This window comes from Phyllobates terribilis, unplaced genomic scaffold, assembly GCF_046119375.1.
Source record: "Phyllobates terribilis strain yellow unplaced genomic scaffold, ASM4611937v1 Scaffold_4__5_contigs__length_816908805, whole genome shotgun sequence".
Lineage (NCBI taxonomy): Eukaryota > Metazoa > Chordata > Amphibia > Anura > Dendrobatidae > Phyllobates > Phyllobates terribilis.
In genome coordinates this window covers 165,156,750-165,178,215 of record NW_027362764.1, presented here as the reverse complement: position 1 = coordinate 165,178,215, position 21,466 = coordinate 165,156,750, and the positions used below count along the sequence as shown (strand labels likewise).

General features: G+C 40.9%; 1 protein-coding gene across 2 annotated transcripts in view; it reads right to left on the bottom strand.

Moving 5' to 3' along the window:
- Window positions 1–379: 379 nt before the first annotated feature.
- SNX10 (sorting nexin 10) overlaps window positions 380–21,466 on the bottom strand; it is a 48,641-nt gene continuing 27,554 nt past the window's right edge. For both annotated transcript variants that reach the window (XM_073676559.1, XM_073676560.1), the window contains exons 2-7: window positions 17,412–17,482; window positions 14,663–14,746; window positions 14,318–14,418; window positions 13,506–13,604; window positions 1,853–2,056; window positions 380–1,371 (exon numbers count right to left, since the gene is read on the bottom strand). In XM_073676559.1, the coding sequence (XP_073532660.1) occupies window positions 1,257–1,371; window positions 1,853–2,056; window positions 13,506–13,604; window positions 14,318–14,418; window positions 14,663–14,746; window positions 17,412–17,435 (627 nt within the window). In that variant the 5' untranslated portion in view covers window positions 17,436–17,482 and the 3' untranslated portion in view covers window positions 380–1,256. The remainder of the gene's footprint in view (window positions 1,372–1,852; window positions 2,057–13,505; window positions 13,605–14,317; window positions 14,419–14,662; window positions 14,747–17,411; window positions 17,483–21,466) is intronic.

Below are 21,466 nucleotides of genomic sequence, written 5' to 3'. Positions count from 1 at the left end.
TTGGTACATAATGTAATAGTAGTACATAATAGCAGGTATATTTTACATAGGTGGATGCAACATTTTGCAAGCAGGATTCTAGTAAAACAGTTATCAATCACATAAAAAAAGCAAAAAAAAAAAAAAGCACAAAACTATTTCAGGATACTAAATAAAAATAACCTGTTGAAATGCAGTCTGAATAAAAAATATTATGTCAAGGGGAAAACTGGACAATAAATGTAAGGAAGGTATAGATAACGCATTCTACTACATTTAATACAAGGGGAAAAGTTGCACAAGGAAATCAAAAATAATTACCTATAAATTATAACGTGCATGCCTTAAAACACACAAACTGCAATAAAAAAAAAAAAACTCCTCCTCAAGCTGCAAGAGCTTTTTACTTTTTAATCCATACAACTTTATTTAGACAAAACCAAATGACATAAAAAACGTACACTATAAATTTTCTGGTTACAAATATATTATATATCTTTACTTCATTTTTTTTGTTCCTGACGACAGACATCACAGATAATACAGACTTCTATATAGTATTTTGGCTTTCACATTGTAGTCAGTTATTTGACAAGGTATAAAGTGCATATAATCATTCAGGAATAGTCATGATGATTGCATGAAGCCTGTAGATTAGAGGTGTATGGAGGAGTCACTAAGATTTTATTATTAAGTCTCTGTAGAGTAACACACAACTTCGGTGAACATCTAGGAAACCACCAGATAAACAGTACATACAGAACTTTATATTAAAACTAGACTATAGATAACTATATGAAGAGTGGATGAGCTATAAAAACAGCACAAGCATCAGTAGTCAAATGCATAAAATATAGCAAAAATGGCTTAGAATATGCAACAAAAACATTCAGAAAATTGTAAGATGGTAGGAACTATGAAGTCTGCTGAGGGTACTATCCTAGTACTCCAGAGTAACACTAAAGGCAGTGTAGAACTAGCTTCCACCTACCTATAATACTAAGTTAACAAAACCTAACAAAAAAAAAATAATAAATAAATAGTTGATTCCATGAAGTTATTTTCCAGCTCCATTTCTGCCACCTGTGACAAACTTTGAAACTCGTGATTCTCACATGTCATGTCTATGAGGAGCGTTGCCCAAAATCTCAAAGTTTGGTTTACCTTTTGGACAACGCTTCTACAGTAACAAAAGGAATTCTTCACTCATTACTAAATGTCTTCTGTTAAAGGATTTACAATTGCACTTGGTGATAATGCAGCAGAGGACCAAGTGTCTATTCTGGAGGTGCCGAGGCCAAAATAGTCTTCCATGTCTCTTTATGTTCTTCGGCTGGTTTACAACCATTTAGAAATCGACTATCATGTTTGGTCTCCAGTGTTGAAGATGAACTGTTAAATGGAAAACAAAAGTAAAAATAAAAATAAAATTAGAAAAACACACAAAAAAAATAATCCCAGAGGTCTGAGGTGGCGGGGCTATACAAGGGGGATGGGGGAAGGAAATTGGTTTTCACAACACACTCAAAGGCTGAGTAGCAGAGGAGAACTTTAATTATCTCCCTTCAGAAAGAGAGACAGGAAATTTGGACTTTTAATTAGCCATTTGGAGTGCGGTAGTTTTTTTTTTTTTTTTTTTTTTTTTTTACCAGATAATTTAAACGCGAATAATTCAAGTCTGACTAAATGAAATTCACATAATCAGAATGCAGATAATTGAATTTCTACTGCATCCATTAATTCAGTGTGGAGGTGTGCGAGGACTCTTATGAGAAGCTGTCACAGCTCAATAAAATCTCAGTCAATTAATTTTTTCATTATCTGAGTAGAACACCAACAACAGAATAAGAGGGTCTACCGCACATGAAAGTACCTCTCAGGAACTAAGTGACAACTTGTTTGTTCTTCCTCCTCCGCAGGAAACCGCCGGTTCGAGGTGGCAAACTTATGAATGGCTTCAGAAACTGAGAATTTGGTCTGTCCAGAGGCGCAGGCTTCAATTTCTTCCAAGGGGAGTTGAGTTTGCAAGAAAAGGTGAAGGCGACTATCTGAGAGTAACACCGGGCACTGCATGACTCTGAAAAACACAGAATTGAAGTCATTACTAGTAAAGGTCACTTTCTGCCGGGTGGTACAATAAATACACATAAGGACAGGAAAAAAACAGTACACCGGCCATTAAAATTGTGGCACAATCTTAGGCCTCATTCAGACCCAACATCTAAATTGGTCCGAGATTCATCAGTGCTTGGTCAGTGATTTTCTCATATACCAAAAAAATAAAAATTGAAAACCTTCTCCTAGTCATTACAATGTTAAAAATGGACCGCACATGATGAGAATGTGTGCAATCAACGATCAGTCAACACAATCTGATCAGCAAAAAAAAAATACACCACGGTCACATATGAATAGCCACAGGGACTGAAATCGGTACAGGTTCTATCCATGAAAAACACAGGCAAAACATACACGCAATTCATGAACATCTGAGAAAGGCCCAAGTAGGACAAATTAGTTAAAGTTGTTGCTCCGTTACTTTTATATTAATAACCAGTCCCAAGGATAGGTCATTAATAATGGATCAGTGGGGGGCCGACACCCAGCACTCCCACACATTAGCTGTTCTCAGTGCCTGCTGGATGTTAGCAGTTGCGGAGCTGAACAGCACAGCACCATCAACTATTCATTCCAATAGTGGTGGATCTGCAGTAACCAGCAGCGGCATCTACACAGTCGACAGAGCGGTGCTGTTCGTCCGCCGCCACCACCAAGCTGATCAGTGGGGTTGCCCACCAATGTGATATGGATGACCCATCCTTAGGATAGATAATCAGTATAAAAGTATTGGAGCAACCCTTTAAACACAAACGGATACCCATAATACTTCAAAAAGGTGAGTGAAACCCAGCTGTAGTATCAATGATTGGTCCAGCGTCTTGCATGAACACAGAAGTGTGACCCGTGTGCACAGATCAAAAGTAAAAAACTTTCTTCCCTTGATTTGGGATTTAGTCTTGTTACCAATCACAATTTGCCATAGGCAACAAAAAAAAACCTAAAAAACCAAAGACCCTAAAATTTAACACTTATTTATATTATTTAAAGGAACTGAAGGATTAAAATTTGCAAAAATCAGTATTCTCCTGGGACATCAGCTGCTAGCCATTCATTGGATTCTTTGATCCTTTAAACGTCCATCATTTAGTATATGTATTCAAATGGATAGTCACGTTGCGGCCGCTACCTATACTATCCTATCATTATTAGTTATCATAGCTGACGATTGCATTTAAAACAGTCCTAAACCTCCCCAACCTGCTTCACCAGAGATCTGGCATCATCAGGGGATTGAGGCTATAATATGACAGTCGCTGCACAATGCGGCTGATCAGTGGGAATTTGGGTCCTCCCAGTCAGTCTGTAGCTCCTGCATGAACTGCGCACACAGAGCAGTGTACGGCCTGAATAAGTCTATGAATCCATACATTCACTCACAGAGCAGTCTACGGAGCCATAGCCTGACTATGGAGCCTGTATACAGCTCTTTGCACGCAGCTAGTGCAGGAGCTGTGGACTTCAGAGCGGTATTTTGACTGATCCATGGCAGACACAGGACCCGGATACCCACCGATCAGCGACTGTCATTTATAAAAACTTTTCACACAGTTACCGTTACACTACCAGGAATACAACAATTTTAGAACCATTTAGCATGTGGCTCTTAACATGAATACAGATGGATATAGATCAAACCCCGTGCAGAAAAGGAGGACAATAAATGTATTTATTTTACTCACTTATATAGCGCCATTAATTCCATAGCGCTTTACAGACATTATCGGCACTGTCCCCATTGGGGCTCACAATGTAGATTACCCATCAGTATGTCTTTGGAGTGCGGTAGGAAACCGGAGTATCCAGAGGAAACCCACGGGGAGAACATATAAACGCCTTGCAGATGTTGTCCTTGGTGGGATAATATTTTAAGAACTTAATCATCTGGTCAATACATTACAAAACAGTTATTATTTAATAATATTATTATCAATAATATATATTTTGTGCCTTAAAGAGCACATATATAATACATATATTACATGCACTATATATGCCCTTCAAGACTGGCATTGTGTGCATCAGTGGCCTCTGAAGAGCCACTTCAACTACGCATTAAAAAGTGACCTTCCTGGATTATCCTAAAATCCAATCACAGTATTAGCATGTGAGTTATCAAATCCAATCTAGTAATCAGTCAATCATCCTGTCCTCACTGTAATGGATCACAGCCCTTAATGAACCGACTTCCTGGTGAGCCGGTGATCGTCTAGTGTTTATACACAACAGCCAATCAGTGGAGGTGGAGCTACAGCCTGAACCAATCATGAGTCAGGGGGTGTGTCTCAGACTACCTCAGGCACCTGTAGGATATGCAGCTAAACTGTAGTCCCAAAGGAAAGCACTATACCTGTGAACGGGAGCTAAAGAACAGCCAACCAGAAAATAAATAGATGATCATCTGCTGTAGGTTCTGACATGTATATAATTACTGAGCTTCCGAACACTTACTTTAATAAAAAAAAAACCTTCTAGAATACCCAGAATAAGTTAAAAATACATCTAAAATCAGGCCACAAAACTTGTTATATATTGCAAATTATCAACTCTGCAAAAAAAAAGTTGAAAAAAGGTGATCGATCATTCTTCGGAGTGTGCAGTCATTTAAATACAACACATGGGCTGACATATCATTGGTGCAGCTGCCACAGGGGCCCAAGGGGTAAGGCGGCCGGCCCACTACCACCTCCACAACAGCAAGGGGCTTCTGTCATAGCAGAACCATTGGACGGCAAGAGGCCCAATCATGTAACAGGGCCCTTTTCTGTGTCCACCACTGATATTACAACATATAGAGATCCCTTTACAGGTTGCATATAACAAGTGTATGAAAAGGTGTCCCCCCTCCTCACCAAAAAAATAAAATAAAAATAATAAATGGTTGCATCTGTGAAAAAACAGGTTCATGAGTTTCTAGAAAATTTAAATGTACCGAGCTTGGGGGGGAAAAAAAGGCCGCAAGTGGGTCAGTTCCATTAGGAATTCATCAGATTAATGGTAATGGGCTCTCCGATCAGAACAGCCTTGATACAAGAATTATATGGTATCGGGAGCACAGAACGTTCTCCCGTGTATGGACGAGCCAGGAGGAAAAAGTTCAGCTGCGATCCGTTAAGAACTTGACCTGGTTAACAAGTTCCATGCAGCTTGGATTTCATTCTTCAGCATCACCTGCCGCTACATGGCGTCACCGCAGAGCCGGTCAATACACTACATGTACAAATGACTATAAATGATTCTCACCGTGTAATGGTTCTCTTAAGACATCAAGGGTCGTATTTATCATGTAAATTTATACAGGAGCAAATTATCGGAGCTGTAGAGGTTTCTGGTGAATAATACTTCTGTCATCGTAACTACACTGTAATCTATAGATCTACCTCAAATGAATAGCGTGCCACATAATAACAAACAGTCTCTTTAAAAACAAGTATGGGCAAAGCCTGGTCTAAATCATTACAACAGCCATGTGCACCAATGAATCAGAGGCCGGACAGCAAGAATTTGGAGCCTGGAGAGTCGGCAGCAGGAACGCAAACGAAGAATGAGGGGGAGATCATTTACCAGCCACCAAAGAACGTCTACAGCAATACCCAAGATGCACATAAGAAACTGATCTACAGCGACAACTGCAGCAGGCAACGCACCTCGTGATGGAAGCGTAGCATAATACTAGGAAAAGCAGATACTACCGATTCATTAGACCGGTAAATACTGAACTATAACCTGTGAGGGCAGGCCAAGGAGTGGTCCTCGTGTCATCCTGTAAAAAGTCGATTCACCTTTTCTTCCGCTCTTGTCACACCTGTGCTTGTATTCCGCTTTTCGGTTTCAAAATAGGAAGAGAATGATGAAAATCCTGGTAGTGTCAGACCCCACACATGGTGGGAACTATCCTCGCATTACAGACCCTACTGTGCCCATTTGGATTCAGTCAAAAGTGAGCCCGGCCCTTGTGATAGGATCAATATGGTCACAGTGGAAGTTTTAACAGGGTCGTCACCCAACTTTCCTAGACCCAAAAAGGAATAAAGTGGCCATCACCTATCAAAGCCCCTACCGGTCCTGCAGCGATGGCATCATGTACATCATTCACATGACCTCTGCAGCCAATCTTCGGCCTCGGCGGTGATACTAGCATGTACAGCAAGTGATAGAAGCTGGTGACTGGGAGCAGCAGTGACGTGAACGACGGCAGCGTTATCACTGCATGGACACTGGGGACCACTAAAGCGGTAGGGAAATTAAAATGGATCTGAGCCAACACCTATCGGATATGGATGGCCTACCAGATGCCTGGACAACACCTATAAGGCTTAAGGTCCCTATATACCGTATTTTTCAGACCATAAGACGCACTTTTTTCCCCCCAAATTTGGGAGGAAAATGGGGGGTGCGTCTTATGGTCCGAACGCAACTTACCGGTGGTGGTGGCGGAAGATGAGGTGAGGCGAGGCGAGCCGGTATCTGTCTGGGGGCCTGGCCGGGTACCGGTGTATTGCTGTGAGCGGAGTTTGCAGAGCAGAGTGAGCGGCTTCCGGTGGCCGCGGCCATGTTCCTGAAGCTGTGCTCTACAGGAAAATAGCCGCTGGAGCCGGCGCATGCGATCTGCCGAGTCGGCGGCCATTTTCCTGTAGAGCACAGCTTCAGGAACATGGCCGCGGCCACCGGAAGCCGCTCACTCTGCTCTGCAAACTCCGCTCGCTGCAATACACCGGCCAGGCCCCCAGCCAGATACCGACCCGCCTAACCTCCTCTTCCGCCGCCGCCCTGCGATCCCGCCACCACCACAGCAATACACCGGCACCAAGCCACCAGCACCCGGCCACTAGCACCCCAGGTACCAGGGCACCAGGCCCCCAGCCACCAGGTACCAGCAAGCCTCCACTTCCGCCGGCTTCCTGAAGGACCCTGCCTCCTGTGACCCCAGCTCCACCGCCCCCCCAGGTAAGATACCTATTCAGACTAAGACGGACCCCCATCTTATAAAAAATAATTTTTTTCCTATTTTCCACCCTAAAATTTGGGGTGCGTCTTATAGTCCGAAAAATACGGTACATACCATAATTATTTTGCCAACAACTCTCCCATGAACAGTAACGTTAGGATCGGCCAAGTATTCCTTTGTTTTCTTTGCTGGGAAGAAGCCGCTGCCGGACTCTTCTCCTAGAAAAGTATCGATGGAATTTCTGCCCAATCCTCGTCTCCCCCTTACGTCATATTTTAGGGGGAAAAGTCAAAAGTCCCTATACACAGATTGTTGGCTGATCAGCTGCCACTGCAGATAAACAGAATGGAGGCAGTAATAGATTGCTTGGCGTAAGGAAACAGATCTGTAACCTACAGAAAGGCAATAAAATACCAGGAAGATCTCCAGGCCGGTCCAAGTCATTAACCTGCCTGATGGCATCGACTACGATTCAGACACCACCAGTTCCCGAGGAAATACATAATCACATAACAGTGTGGTCACCTGGGGACAATGATGGTAACCAGTTTGTGAGCCAAAGCCGTAATCAGTAGTAGCTTCATCACTGCGCCAAAACTCAAGCCCAAGTGATGGAAAGGAATCTTTGTGAACTTGCCATATGCTCCTCTGGCTGCGAGATTAGGTTTAATTTAACAGGACAGAAGTGGGCTGAAAACATTCCCAGAGGTCCTCTACTCTTTTAAAGGGTTAATTATTGTATAATCTATACAGTGGCTGTGCAGGCCACCCCCCTATAAATGTGACGCGTCCTCCTTACGGCTGTCTTTTGGGGTTTCTGACCTGATAGTACCATCATCTGTGTCAGGGTTGTCCTAAGCTTTCCTAGGCTCCTCCATGACTAAGCTGATGTAACCATCAATGCAAAGCTTCTGTGTAATGCCATCTGCCATTCAGGGACTTGGAAAAGCTGGGTGAAAGTTCCAGGAGGGCTGTACTACCAGACAAATCTGCCCTAGATCCAGCTTCCATGAAGTAGATTTAGCAACAATCTATATGGGGACAGAAATGCAAACGGCAATATTGGAAACCTCGTCTAATATGAATTGTTCTAGTATCCTGTAGGAGGTCATCTGTGAAGAAAGACTTCAAGTGTAAGTCAGGCGGGCGCTAAATAAAACGCGGAGGGTGAACAGCCAGTGTATGCTGCCCTCTACTGAGCAAAAGGTGTAATGATCCGTTCTCCGTGCAAACCAGGATTTATAGCCTGAAATACCCACGGCATACATACACACTAATGTATGTGCACATCTGCACGTGTGTATGTCATTATGTGTTTTTCCTTTTTTGCTGCATCATTTACAGATTTTTTTACACACATACAGTAATGTCAAATAAATCAATTCGTATGATGGCAGATTGTGGGAAGAGATTTTTTTTTGGATACACTACATATAAAAATACAAAATGTGAATGCAGAAAACAGTAATTTTACCATAAAGGGGTTGCTTCAAATGGCTAAAAATGCCTGTAAAAACAAACAACTTTGTAATAATATTATTATTTTTATTATTATTAAATAATTTTCTTTATATAGCGCCAAGATATTCATCAGCGCTTCAGACAATTTACAGACATTATTGGCACTGTCCCCATCGGGGCTCACAATCTAGATTCCCTATCAGTATGTCTTTGGAGTGTGGGAGGAAACCGGAGAACCCAGAGGAAACCCACTCAAACACAGGGAGAACATACAAACTCCTTGCAGATGTTGTCCTCCAAAATTCTGGAGCAATTTGATAGATTTTAAGCCCCACCCTTTACCCTGAAGCCCCACCCCATCCTAGACAAAAATAAATAAATGGGTCTAAAAACACAAATTTTTTTTTTTGCTGGGCATATACACCAGTCTCTGTGCACAGTAACCAGCTGCTGGAAATTTATCCTCTGCTATGATTTTAGATTTTTTTTTTACTGTTTTAAAAACATGACAACTTCTATACGTTTGCAAAATCATACTAGAGAGACTAAGGGCTTTACATTTGGATGTGGCAGTGCGCGCTCCTGCTCCATGTTAGATTAGGCTTTGCTGAAAATTTGTGACGCTGAAAAACCTTTGTCAGGAAATCAGCTGCGTCAAAAACGCAGGTTTTGGTGCGTTTTTTTTCACTGTCCTTCTGTCTCTATTTATGCATGCACATAAAGTTCTGTGAAAAAAAAAAAAAAAAGAACTCCATTCTATTTTGCCATCAAAAACGCTTAAAAAAACACTGATGCAAATTTTGGTGTCTTTTTTTCACCACCCATTACTTCTTATAGGTGAAAAAAAAAGCTGAAAGAAGTGGCATGCTCTATTTTCTAAAAACCCAACCAAGGCAGAAAATACGCAACAGAAAAAAAAACATGATGTGTGAACAGAGAATTCTGGTTTCTCATAGACTCTGCTGGTACTGCAAAACGCAGCTGAAAATTTGCATAAAAATCTGCAGCAAAAAACGCTGAAAAACCCAACATGTGTGAACATTACTTAAATCTAGATTTAAGTAAAGCAGAAAGACCTATTAAAAAAAAAAAAAAAGAAAAAAAAAAAAAAAAGTGTTTGCTATAACGCACTTCGATAAGATTCCCATATTCCTGAGATACCTGGGGGTCAGACAACCCTCTCTCCTATACACCTGGGAGCTTGGCTCAGCCGAGGGGTCATGTGGCCAACGGGGAAGTGCAGAGAAGAGCCAATCGCCATCACAGGAGCCTTTTACTGAATGTCTACGGAAGAACATGGAGCTACGGAAAATGATTAATATTGTACCAGCATGTAAAATCAGAAACCAGTGAGTGCCGGACATCTCAGCCGGACATACAGCTGCAGGATCCAGAGCGCAGGGCATGGTAAGGTAGGTATTACAAAAAAAATAATCGTTCAGAGTGGCATCCAGAAAAGTAGGACAATTTTTTCTCGTGTCATCCGTATGTAATCCGCTTTTTTACGCCACAGCTCGTCCTGAATTAGACAAGCTGTGGCGTTGTGTCCCTGTCCTACCATAGCACTGCCTATTTTGGAGGAGATAGGTGAAACTAGCGTGCAAACACAATAAGTCAACATTTTTGAGCGCCTCAAGAGTTGCGCAAAAATTTTGAGACCTCTCAAAGCTTTGTACACTAGTTTCTGACCTAAAAGCTTAGATGACTTGGTGCCAGCGCCTTGCCTAGTCCGTGTGCTGTCAGCTTTAAAATAGACCCATCTAAGCTATGAATATTCACACATCTGACCCATGTTCCCAATCCAAGAAAAAAAATGTCACCGCAGGTCCTATTCTGGTCCGTTTCTGCAGATCAGACGACTTGGCCAATCAAGTATGTAGTAGTAAGAGGAAAGAAAACCTAATGCACAAGGACGCCGCTCATGTGCTGATATACATGGATCAGATTCTGTTTTTCCCAGACAAAAAGTTAAATGGTCGCATGAATCAGCACTAGATATTAGACTATGCTCAGTTATTACCTATATTAATTAAAAGGGTCTGTCATCCCAAACTGACAGTGCAATCTAAGCATAGAGCGTTGTAAGGGCTACAGCCAGGGGAAAGATCGCACCATTAGGCTACATTCACATATCCCTCTCTATAATTACATCCGTGTAATACGCAGTTTTTCTCATGCGTTATATCAGTTTTATTCTTATCCATTCTTTAAAAACTGTTGGAGGAAAGTTATCTGAACTTTTATTGCTCCACTGACTCACTATTATGAATCAGGGAAACTCAGATGTAAAAACTTAGGGTGCAATTCAAAGCTTTTTCTGCCAGAATTGTGGTGTGAAAAGCTTTGAAAAGTCACAAAATTTTGGGACAACTTAAGGCTATGCTAAAATTTAACACCTTGGCGTTCTCATGCTATTATCGCACAACTCTGGAAAAAGGACCGAGTAGTGGCGGGGTAATGGCAGCCTTCCCTAAGCCACAAATCTTACTCCAGCAGGGACTGAAGTAAGATGTGTGCAAGGTGCACGCAGCTTGTCAGATGCTTCTACTTCATTAAGAGGTTATGCCTCTGAATGAATCCAAGGCCTTGCCCACCACTCTATTGCCAGTCTTGATGAATCGGGGTAATAGGACTTTCGTTTTCCATCGGCGTTTAGTGGACTCTCAGACGGTCGTCCATAATTGTACAAGCTGCGGAGCTCATCCAGGCCCTTCTTTCTAATTCACCATGTAATCAGGGTTATGGTGATCTACACTCTGTACAGCGATTATACCACGTAGTGGTCAATAGCGACCAGAGGACTTTAGAAATGCCTTCACTAACCTGACGCATCATTTCCTCCACAAACCCAGCAGAGGAAAATGTGAATGCTACTTCCCTCACCTGGGATCTGTTCTGGGCAAGAAATAAAGAGATAGGACCAAGAAGAAGATTATACATGTCTGCAGTCTAACTCCACCTTCCTTCCGCTTACAAGGAACTGTAGTTTAATTGCAAGACCAACCAAATTATTTCTTTAAAAAAAAAAAAAAAAAAGCAATCACATTTTTTTTTGCAATTGGCGATTCTCTTTACACAATTAGGGATTAGATCAAGGTCCGGATCCATCTATTTTGTGGAAATTATTAGTCTACTTAATGGGAAATTCCTGATGCATTAAAATATGTATCACGTTTCCACTGGACAAGGTGCTAACTGTTAGATTTGTGGGGGGGGGGGGTCAGACCGTTTGTACGGTCTATAAAGGGGGTCCCTAGTCTTTTCCTCCTTCCCCAGCTACTTGACTGTGGCAAGAAAAAATTTGAAAAAAAATGGATGAGCATGTACTCTGCAGCCATTTATTGAGACATCTAAAAGGGTTGGCCAAAAATGCAAATGTATAAAGTCTTGGTAGGTTAGGTTTAATGTGGAGAAAAAGTTATGGATATAGGCACTGATTACATGTGGGCACCAGGGCTGTGGAGTCAGTAAGCCAAACCTCCAACTCCTCAATTTCCATGACACCGACTCCACGACTCCGACTCCCTCATACACGGCTCAGGATTAAGTGATCAATTTACTGTAGCACAGATTCATCTCAGCTAAAAGTCTAGACCCTTAGATCAGGAATAGGACATTTCATAACTTTCCCAAATTCTTATGAAAAAATATTTCCCACAAACTGCATTGAACTACTGTACCCAATTTATTACATATTTTAGGAGTTGGAGTTGGTCTATTTTATACCGCCTCCACAGCCCCGGTGGGCACCACATGCTCTAGGTGGGGTAAAACTAGCAGAGTCACTTGTAGAGAAGGATCTGGGAGTACTTGTACATGACCGACTAATGAACAGCATGCAATGTCAGTCAGTTAGCAGGATATTGTGATGATATTGTCATGTATTAAAAGAGATTTGAATCCATGTAACAGGGATGTAATACTACCACCTTACAAAGCGTTCGTGCGATCTCCTCTGGGATATGGAAATCAGTTGTGGTCACCACGTCATAGAAAGTATGGCCTGAAGTTAGGAAAGGTACAAAGAAGAGCCACTAAATGCCTAAAGGAGTGGAGGACGATCAATGTAATTATTTTACTCTATTTAGTCTTGAGGGGCAACAAGATAGAAAAAAAAAATCAGTTTATTGTAGCCCCCCACCCTCCATCCCTTTTTCCAAAGAAAGGTTGACCCTCCAGAAGAGACAAGTCTTCTGATCTGTGGAATAGTCTACCTCCGGAGCTGGTCATAGCGGGAACAGTCCATTGTTTGGGGAAAAAAAAAAAGCTTAGATTTTTTTTTTTGTTGTGTTTTTTTTTTTCTTTGAAGAAAACACTTATACACATTTAGAAACTTCTTGTTCTGAATGATGATCCATTTTGATCCTATACCCCATATCCCTTTATCCTCTTCAAGTCTTTGGTTGTACCTGATGGACATGTGTCTTTTTTTTTTTTTTTAACTGTACTTTATGTAAAGACATGTTATCATAACCTGCTGTTTATCAGTTATTGTCTAGATTGTGACTTTGCTATGGCGGTTCATAAGATCGCCAAGTCTAATTCTGCTAGCACTACCCTAATCGGGCATATCAGTTAATGGTGGGGTAGCACACACATCAGCTATGTCCCCCCTTGAACTTAGGCAATAAAATGCAGAGTGCAGCCTCTGTCACATCAATGTGTCATTCGCATTCTTGCACCTTCCATGCAGAGGACATAGTAAAGGCAGATTAACGCCTGCGCTGATTAGAAGCCACCATAGATTATAACTCTTATGTGTGGGTTGAAACAAGGACATAGGGTTATAGGGAGGACACATTGCACAAGGCAAGAAACGGTCACAGCTCCACCTTCTATACAATCCACTCCGAATACTCATCCTCTTAAGGGGGAAGGGCGATTTGAGAGCGGCGACTGACTACAGCAGAAGCCCTTATACCATGACGGCAGCCACTAGATGGCTCTGTTACACAGGACATGAATTTTACGGCACGCACTTCACAAAAAGCATACTTACTTATTCAAAAATTCTTGCAAGCCGCGGACGCGCTGCTCCACATTGTGCGCATTGCTAATATTAAAAAACGGGATTTTGGGTGGCAATTCTGGTAGTTCACTGAAAGAAAGAGGGAAGAAAAGTGAGTACATTGTTTATCTAAAACAAAAAAAAATATATAGGAGATTAAATAATGGAAAAAAAATATGCACACCCCTACAATACATCAAATACCATTGGCTTCTAGGGTGCTTAACTATTAAATAAAGGTGCCAAAAAGTGTAGAAAAACTAGTATTGTTGAATAATGTATTGCTGTGTAATGTCTTATATAGTTCGTACACGTCCCCTGATTTGTAAAGTGCTGCCGAATATGATGGCGCTAGAGACATAAAATTCTTATTTTAAAGGCGCTCCACCTTTTTGTAGTGTCCAGTAATGTCAGCTGCAGGGCAAAAATGGTGCAAGAACAGTCTTACAAAGAGTTATTGAAACAGTTAGGAGATCTGTTACTGAACCCTTTAATTTCTAAACAAAGTTAAAGTTTAACATCGTCATTGTAAGGAAAATTTAGATAGGTTTATAATGAAAATATACGAATATAATATATAAATAAAAAAAATGCATGCCTCTGTGTGAATGAAGTTCACTTTCTTCATTGGTTTCAATTGGATTGCTGCTTATAATTTTTCTACATTTGGAGGCTTCTTGGCTGGTTGCTTGTGGAAGTATTGCACCCACAACATTAGGACTGTGCTGCTATTTTTCCTTATTATAATTTATATAACATAACATATGAATATAATATTCTATATATTACACACAGTCACTTACATCAGCAGTGCGTTACTCTGAAATTTTTGGCGCAACCACACAAATTCTCTGAACCTTCTTCGGACCCGGGATGTTTTCATAGTGAAGCACATACTATTCGTCTGCGGAGACATTTCAAGATTTATTTTTTTCTTATTGCGAGATTTCAGAAAACATACATTTTCATCCTCAGAGAGGGTTCACAACATGATCGCTCCCAAATACATTTGCGCAGTTTAGTGTTTGAATATTTGATCGCCAAACTTCCTCCCAGTACTCAGAGATACAATGCAAAAACTAAAATCAAAACTTTAAAAGAACAAAAACACCACAGCAAAAAAAAACACATAAAATAATTAAACTCACATGGATGCAGATCTCATAATCCAGGTAGGGATGCCAATCACGTTTCTGTATTTTAGGATCGCGCACCCAAACGCTGATGGTCTCCTGTAATAGCATAATGCAATGTCACAGCACGAAGTAAACTTCACGAGGACCAGCTCGAAAATGCCGAGTAGCAAGAGGAAGTAGTTTTATAGGCTTACAAAGCAGAAGAGAAAAAAAAGCCTTAATGATGAAGTCACCAGACTAGATAGGACTTGGAATTTCTGCCTTCAGCGTGCAAAGTCTCCACAAGGTTTCCAAGATTGCATCAGGAGTGACCCCAGCCAGAGGGCTTCTAGGGGGGAATTATCCAACACTGGAGACCTGTTCTCCGGAGAGCAGGACTGTAGACCATGCAGCCAGAGAACATTACAAAATATAGCAGAAAACTCTGTATACAGTCAGCCCCCACTGCTAATAAAATGTAGGAGCAAAATGTACAAACTGCCTGCATGTTGCAATAATCCAATAAAACAAAGATTTATACTAGATCTTTTTATATATAATGTATATTATTAAACAACTTTAAATTCCTTTAAAACATATCAGCTGTCCACAAATGTTGTATTGATAGGGGGCTACCACTGAAACCCCCAGGATAAGCTATTACTAGATGGGTTGAAGCGGACCTCAGTAACCCCCATTGATTCAAGTTTAGCACCTTTACAGCTTTTCCCTGCATAGCAGCGCTGCTGCCAATCATCTGTGCAGAGGGCTTCACCGTGTCCCAAGTAAAGGGGACAACACTGCAATTCCTTAACAAAATATCGAGACCGGGAGACCGCTGTATAGGGAAAACAGAGCGAAACTAGAAGCCAAATCGTAGCGGTTCCAAGTAGATGGACTGCTCCCGCCAAACAAAGAATAGGAAATACTAGCAGTATGCCATCAATTTATAACATGTAGGTACCACCGAATTGTCTTTTTCACGTATATTCAAAGCAGGGCAATACTAAAATAAAATGTCATAATAAGTAGCTTTTCTTTCTTTCAAGGTTTCCAAAATGATAGAAAATCGCCAATTCATAAAATATATAAATATGTGGTATTGTATAACATTTCACTATAAAAAAACATGATTTTGGAATTTAATAGTGACCTTCGTTGAACAAAAAAAAAACATTTTCTACAACTTTGAAGTAGAACAAAAAGAAAGGAACAATATTACTACAAAAACATGCAATTTACTCTATGGGAGTGGGGGGCTACATGCGGTTTCATCCAGCCTGCAGATAACAGAGTCCTCAAACAAGCCAGAACAGTTATGCCTCGAAACATAGGTTTAAGAGGGTATGCCGATAGGTAGTAGTTCTCCCCCTATCCACACGATCACCAGTATAAAGCACTTTGCCGCATTGCAATGGTACAGCGGTCAAGCATACACACTGCCTCCATTCTAACAGGACAAAAGTGCCACATTCTGACAGAGGGGTCCCAGTGCTCCTGACCCCCACAGACCTAAAAGATATCGCCATTCCTATGGATGTGTGACAATTTTCTAGAGGAATATCTCTTTAAAGTCAGATGTGACTGGATCGATGTGTGTCTTGTGCTCCAAAAAATGGGTGAGAATAGTGCATGCTGCATTTTTGGGTGTTCATAAGCACTCGCACATTGGCTGCTCAGTGAGTGGTCTGCTACACACATGGACAGCGCATTCACTGAAAATAAACAAGTCTGAACTGCGCCCAAGAAACCAGAGTGAAGAGCATATAGCGGCTCCCATAATAAATCCATCTCTTCATTTTAGAAGACTAGCTCAATGGTGCAATACTGCATACATAAAATAGAAGACTGGACTTTTTTCCCTACATTGAAAGGGAATGGTCATTGGCCATTTCTGATATATGGGCGTGAACTGGAGATCACTTGAGCTATTTCACAGGTATCTGACTCATCTGAAGGTAAATCATTAAAGGTTTCTGCATGAAACATCTCAGCAGTGACGTATTGTCCTTCAACTTTTCCTTAGAAAAGCAAATTTGTGTGGATCCAGAGAAAACACCATAAAGGTAAATTCCTGACAAGTCACGTCTGAGCCCTAATGACTACACACATTAGATAGATGTTTTTTGAAAAAATGCAACATAAAAATAAAAAAAAACTCATTGTGGGAATGTAGCCTTAAAATGCTGCCTGACCAGCATTCAGAAAGCATGGCTACTTGGAGGAAATTCCATTATATCCTCCAAGCAGCCACTCGCTTTCAGTCAAAAGGGCAGTTAGTGTCACCACTCGCTATACTGTCAGCGGTGGCTGAAAACACTCCCTGTCACAGTTCTCGACAGTCTGCTCGGCAGCACATCTGTGCAGGGTGAGCTGTCAGAAAGTGATTACAAGCGCCACTCACAGAATAGCGAGTGGTGACACCAACTGCACCGTGCCTTTGACTGAAAGCGAGCGGATGCAGGGAAGATATAAGTTTATATCCTCCCTGTAGCCATCCTTTTTTTGCACATGATAGGATTCCTTTAAAGCCAAGCACAGACATCATGAATCAGACAAGGCTGTATAATAAATGGCCTGTTTTAATTACTTTTTGTGGGATGTGTTACAATCTTTTATATCACAATTTTTACTACAACAGTGTTCAATATAATTGGGCATGATTCACACACAACCCTCAATTACGTCTAAGGACACTTTGCCTATTAAAAAAAAAAAAAAAAAAAAAGAAGTGCGTATTACAGCATTACTGGAAACACACTTTTGTTGAATGGTCACTTACGCCTTTCCGGTCCTTTGGCAGCATACTTCACGGAAGTCAAGAGCAGTAAAAAAGAAGATAAAAAAAATGACCTAGAACACAAAAGAGCACTGTTTAGAGTCACATAGTATGACAAACCCCAAACATACGATGAAAGAAAGCCTTGTTCCCCACCTCTTCTATTTCTTAAAGACTCCATGCATCAAACGTTAAAAGAAACATGGGTGAGAAAAAACTGGAAAACCAAACTACTAAAAATGGCAGAGGATAACACATTGGAAACATGAACATTTTATACATGAGACCCATAAATGGCGCTGGTGATGCACCCGGAAACTAAGTGAAACAATATACAACGTTTTAGGGAAAACTTCATACAGACATCCTTAGGTGTACGCACTCAAGGCAAAAGGTAGTTATTATAACGCTGCACTTTCAGAATAAGCCGTCATTGTGAGTACATGAGGTATGGCACCATCTTTGTTGTGTGACTATTCTGCATATTCACCAGTGTTCTCCTCTCCAGATTAGCTAGAATTTTCAGTTGTCTCCGGACTGATGAATGGAGAACAGCTGCTATTATGTCTATTTGCAGCGTAAGAGACATGAGGCATCTCCGGCCTCTATGCTGTACATGTTCAGAAGCAGCAGCTATATAAAGAGCACCATGCAGTACTGAGCATTGTAGCTGTGAATCAAGTTCTGTGATAAGCTACAAAAGAAGAAAGGTGCATCCTAGTCTGTCTATACACCTGTCTTCCTCACTGTGCTCTCCCTCCATAGACTTTAATATACTGATTTAAGCTAGGGCTACACGAGCCAGGACAAGTCACAAAACCAAATTTTGCTAAATGTCGCTGATACATCAAAGCTCAAAAGTCAATGGGGTCACTTTGCGACTCTCAAATGGTACTACAACAGAGACAAGCAAGTCATAAAAAGTCCAACTGCATTGCAGTGCAGCCTCATTGATTTGTATTCTGCAGTAATGTAGCAGTAACACATAGTAATCAATGGGCGCGTGACTTGTGTCATGGCCAAGGTCAACATGTAGCCATAGCCTTAATCAGGCACCACCTCATTGTGCGAGCAGTCTATCTTGTTTCATCAAACTGGATTTTAGAGGTTTTTCAGAGTGAATTAGGATTATAGTGAGCAGGAGTGTGGTAAAGGAGTGGCTCATAAGTGGAGAAAGATGTAGAATCCTACGATAAGATATAGGACAACGATTCTAATATTCACCTGTACTAATGATTCATAGAGTTTGTTGAAAGGATCATCACCATTTAACACCTCAAAAATGCACAGTGATGTCACAGTGTGGGAATATTTTTAGTTAGGTCATAAAATCTGTAACAGCACATGGTAATATCAAAAAGGGAAGTAACAGCACAGAAGTACTGAATCCTTACACTGAAAGATTGCACAAAGTGATGGCATAAAATTGGAACCACCACAATCATTTCACAGTAAAAAAAAAAAAATAGCTAAATCTATACACACGTGGTCAAAATTGTTGGTAGCCCTCGTTTAATGAAAGAAAAACCCACAATGGTTCAGAAATAACTTGAATCTGACAAAAGTAATAATAAATGAAAAATCTATGAAAATGAACAAATGAAAGTCAGACATTGCTTTTCAACCCTGCTTCCAAAGAATTTTTAAAAACAACCTTTTGAGGCAATCACTGCAATCAAATGATTCCTTTAACTGTCAATGAGACTTCTGCACCTCTCGACAGGTATTTTGGCCCACTCCTCATGAGCAAACTGCTCCAGTTGTCTCGTGTTTGAAGGTTGCCTTTTCCAGACGGCATGTTTCAGCTCTTTCCAAAGATGCTCAATAGGATTTAGGTCAGGGCTCAGAAGGCTACTTCAGAATAGTCCAGTGTTTTCCTCTTAGCCATTCTTGGGTGTTTTTAGCTGTGTGTTTTGGGTCATTATCCTGTTGCAAGACCCATGACCTGTGACTGAGACCAAGCTTTCTGACACTGGGCAGCACATTTCTCTCTAGAATCCCTTGATAGTCTTGAGATTTCATTGTACCCTGCACAAATTCAAGACACCCTATGCCAGATGCAGCAAAGCAGCCCCATAACATAACAGAGCCTCCACCATGTTTCACAGTAGGGAGAGTGTTCTTTTCTTGATATGCTTAATTTTTCCATCTGTGAACATAGAGCTGATGTGCCTTGCCAAAAACTATTATTTGTCTCATCTGTCCATTGGACAGTCTCCCAGAAGCTTTGTGGCTTGTCAACATGTAGTTTGGCAAATTCCAGTCTGGCTTTTTTATGATTTTTTTTCAACAATGGTGTTCTCCTTGGTCATCTCCCATGAAGTCCACTTTGGATCAAACAACGACGGATGGTACGATCTGACACTGATGTTCCGTGAACTTAAAGTTCACCTTTAATCTCTTTAGAAGTTTTCCTGGGCTCTTTTGTGACCATTCGTATTATCCGTCTCTTTGATATGTCATCAATTTTCCTCCTGCGGCCACATCCAGGGAGGTTGGCTACAGTCACATGGATCTTAAATTTCTGAATAATATGTGCAACTGTAGTCACAGGAACATCAAGCTGCTTGGAGATGGTCTTATAACATTTACCTTTAACATGCTTGTCTATAATTTTCTCTTTCTAATCTCCTGAGACAATTCTTTCCTTTGTTTCCTCTGGTCCATGTTGAGTGTGGTACACACCATGTCACCAAACAGCACAATGAGTATCTGTAGCCCTATATACAGGCCCACTGACTGATTACAAGATTGTAGAAATCTGTGATGCTAATAAGTGGACACAACTTGATTTAACGTTTCCCTTTTGTCACATTATTTTCAGGGGTACCATCATTTCTCTCCAGGCCTATTTCATGAGTTTAATTTTTTTTTTAATTCTGTGGATACAGGGTTGAAAAGCAATGACAGACTTTAAAAATCTATGAAAATGAATAAATGAATTTATTATTACTTTTGTCAGATTCCAGTTATTTCAGTGACCATTGTGGGTTTTTCTTTCATAAGGCTATGTGCCCACGATGCAGAAATGCTCCGGATTTTTCCTGAGCATTTCTGCATCTCCCTGGCAGAAAAAACGCATGCGGATTTTACATGACTTTTTTTCAGCCAGGGACAAGCGTATGTCACGCGATTTCGCATGCGGGTTATCAAGCGCTTTTCCAAGCGATTTTAGCATCACTTGGAAAGTGCTTGACAACTTGGTCACACTATATAAATCCATGCAACCACAATATAAATCCATGCCGGTTGCATGGATTTTATATAGTGTGACCAAGTTAGTTATAAAAACAAACAAACAAAAAAAAAAAACACATTATACTTACCTTCCGATGGCCCCTGGTCTCCTTCGGATATTAAGCGACTCAATACAAGTCTATGGCGGCCAAATCGCCGCAATTCCGCAAAATAATTGGTGGTGCTAATGATTTTTCCGCAATGATAATCCGCAGAGGAAATTTCCGCAGCATGTGCACAGCACATGCGGATCATTGTTGGGGACCATAGTAGACATACTAACAAGCGTTTAAGCGTTTCTGCGGCGGAATGGCCTAAAAAACGCATAGTGAGCACACAGCCTTAAACGAGGGGTACCAACAATTTTGATCACGCGTGTACAGTGGGGGAAATAAGCATTTGATCCCTTGCTGTTTTTGTACGCTTGCCCACTGACAAAGACATGAACAGTCTATAATTTTAAGGGTAGGTTAATTTTAACACAGATTGGATATCCCCCCCAAAAAAAACAAGAAAATCACATTGCATAAATTAGATAATTTTTCTGTTGTGGCTCCTACAGACCAGTTAGACGCTCCTAATCAACTTGTTACCTGCATTAAAGATAGAAGTCTTACATAGTCACCTGTATAAGAGACTCCTATCCACAGACTCAATTAATCAGTCAGGCTCTAACCTCTACAACATGGGCAAGACCAAAGAGCTTTCTAAGGATGTCAGGGACAAGATCATAGACCTGCACAAAGCAGGAATGGGCTACAAAACCATAAGTAAGTCGCTGGGTGAGAAGGAGACAACTGTTGGTGCAATAGTAAAAAATG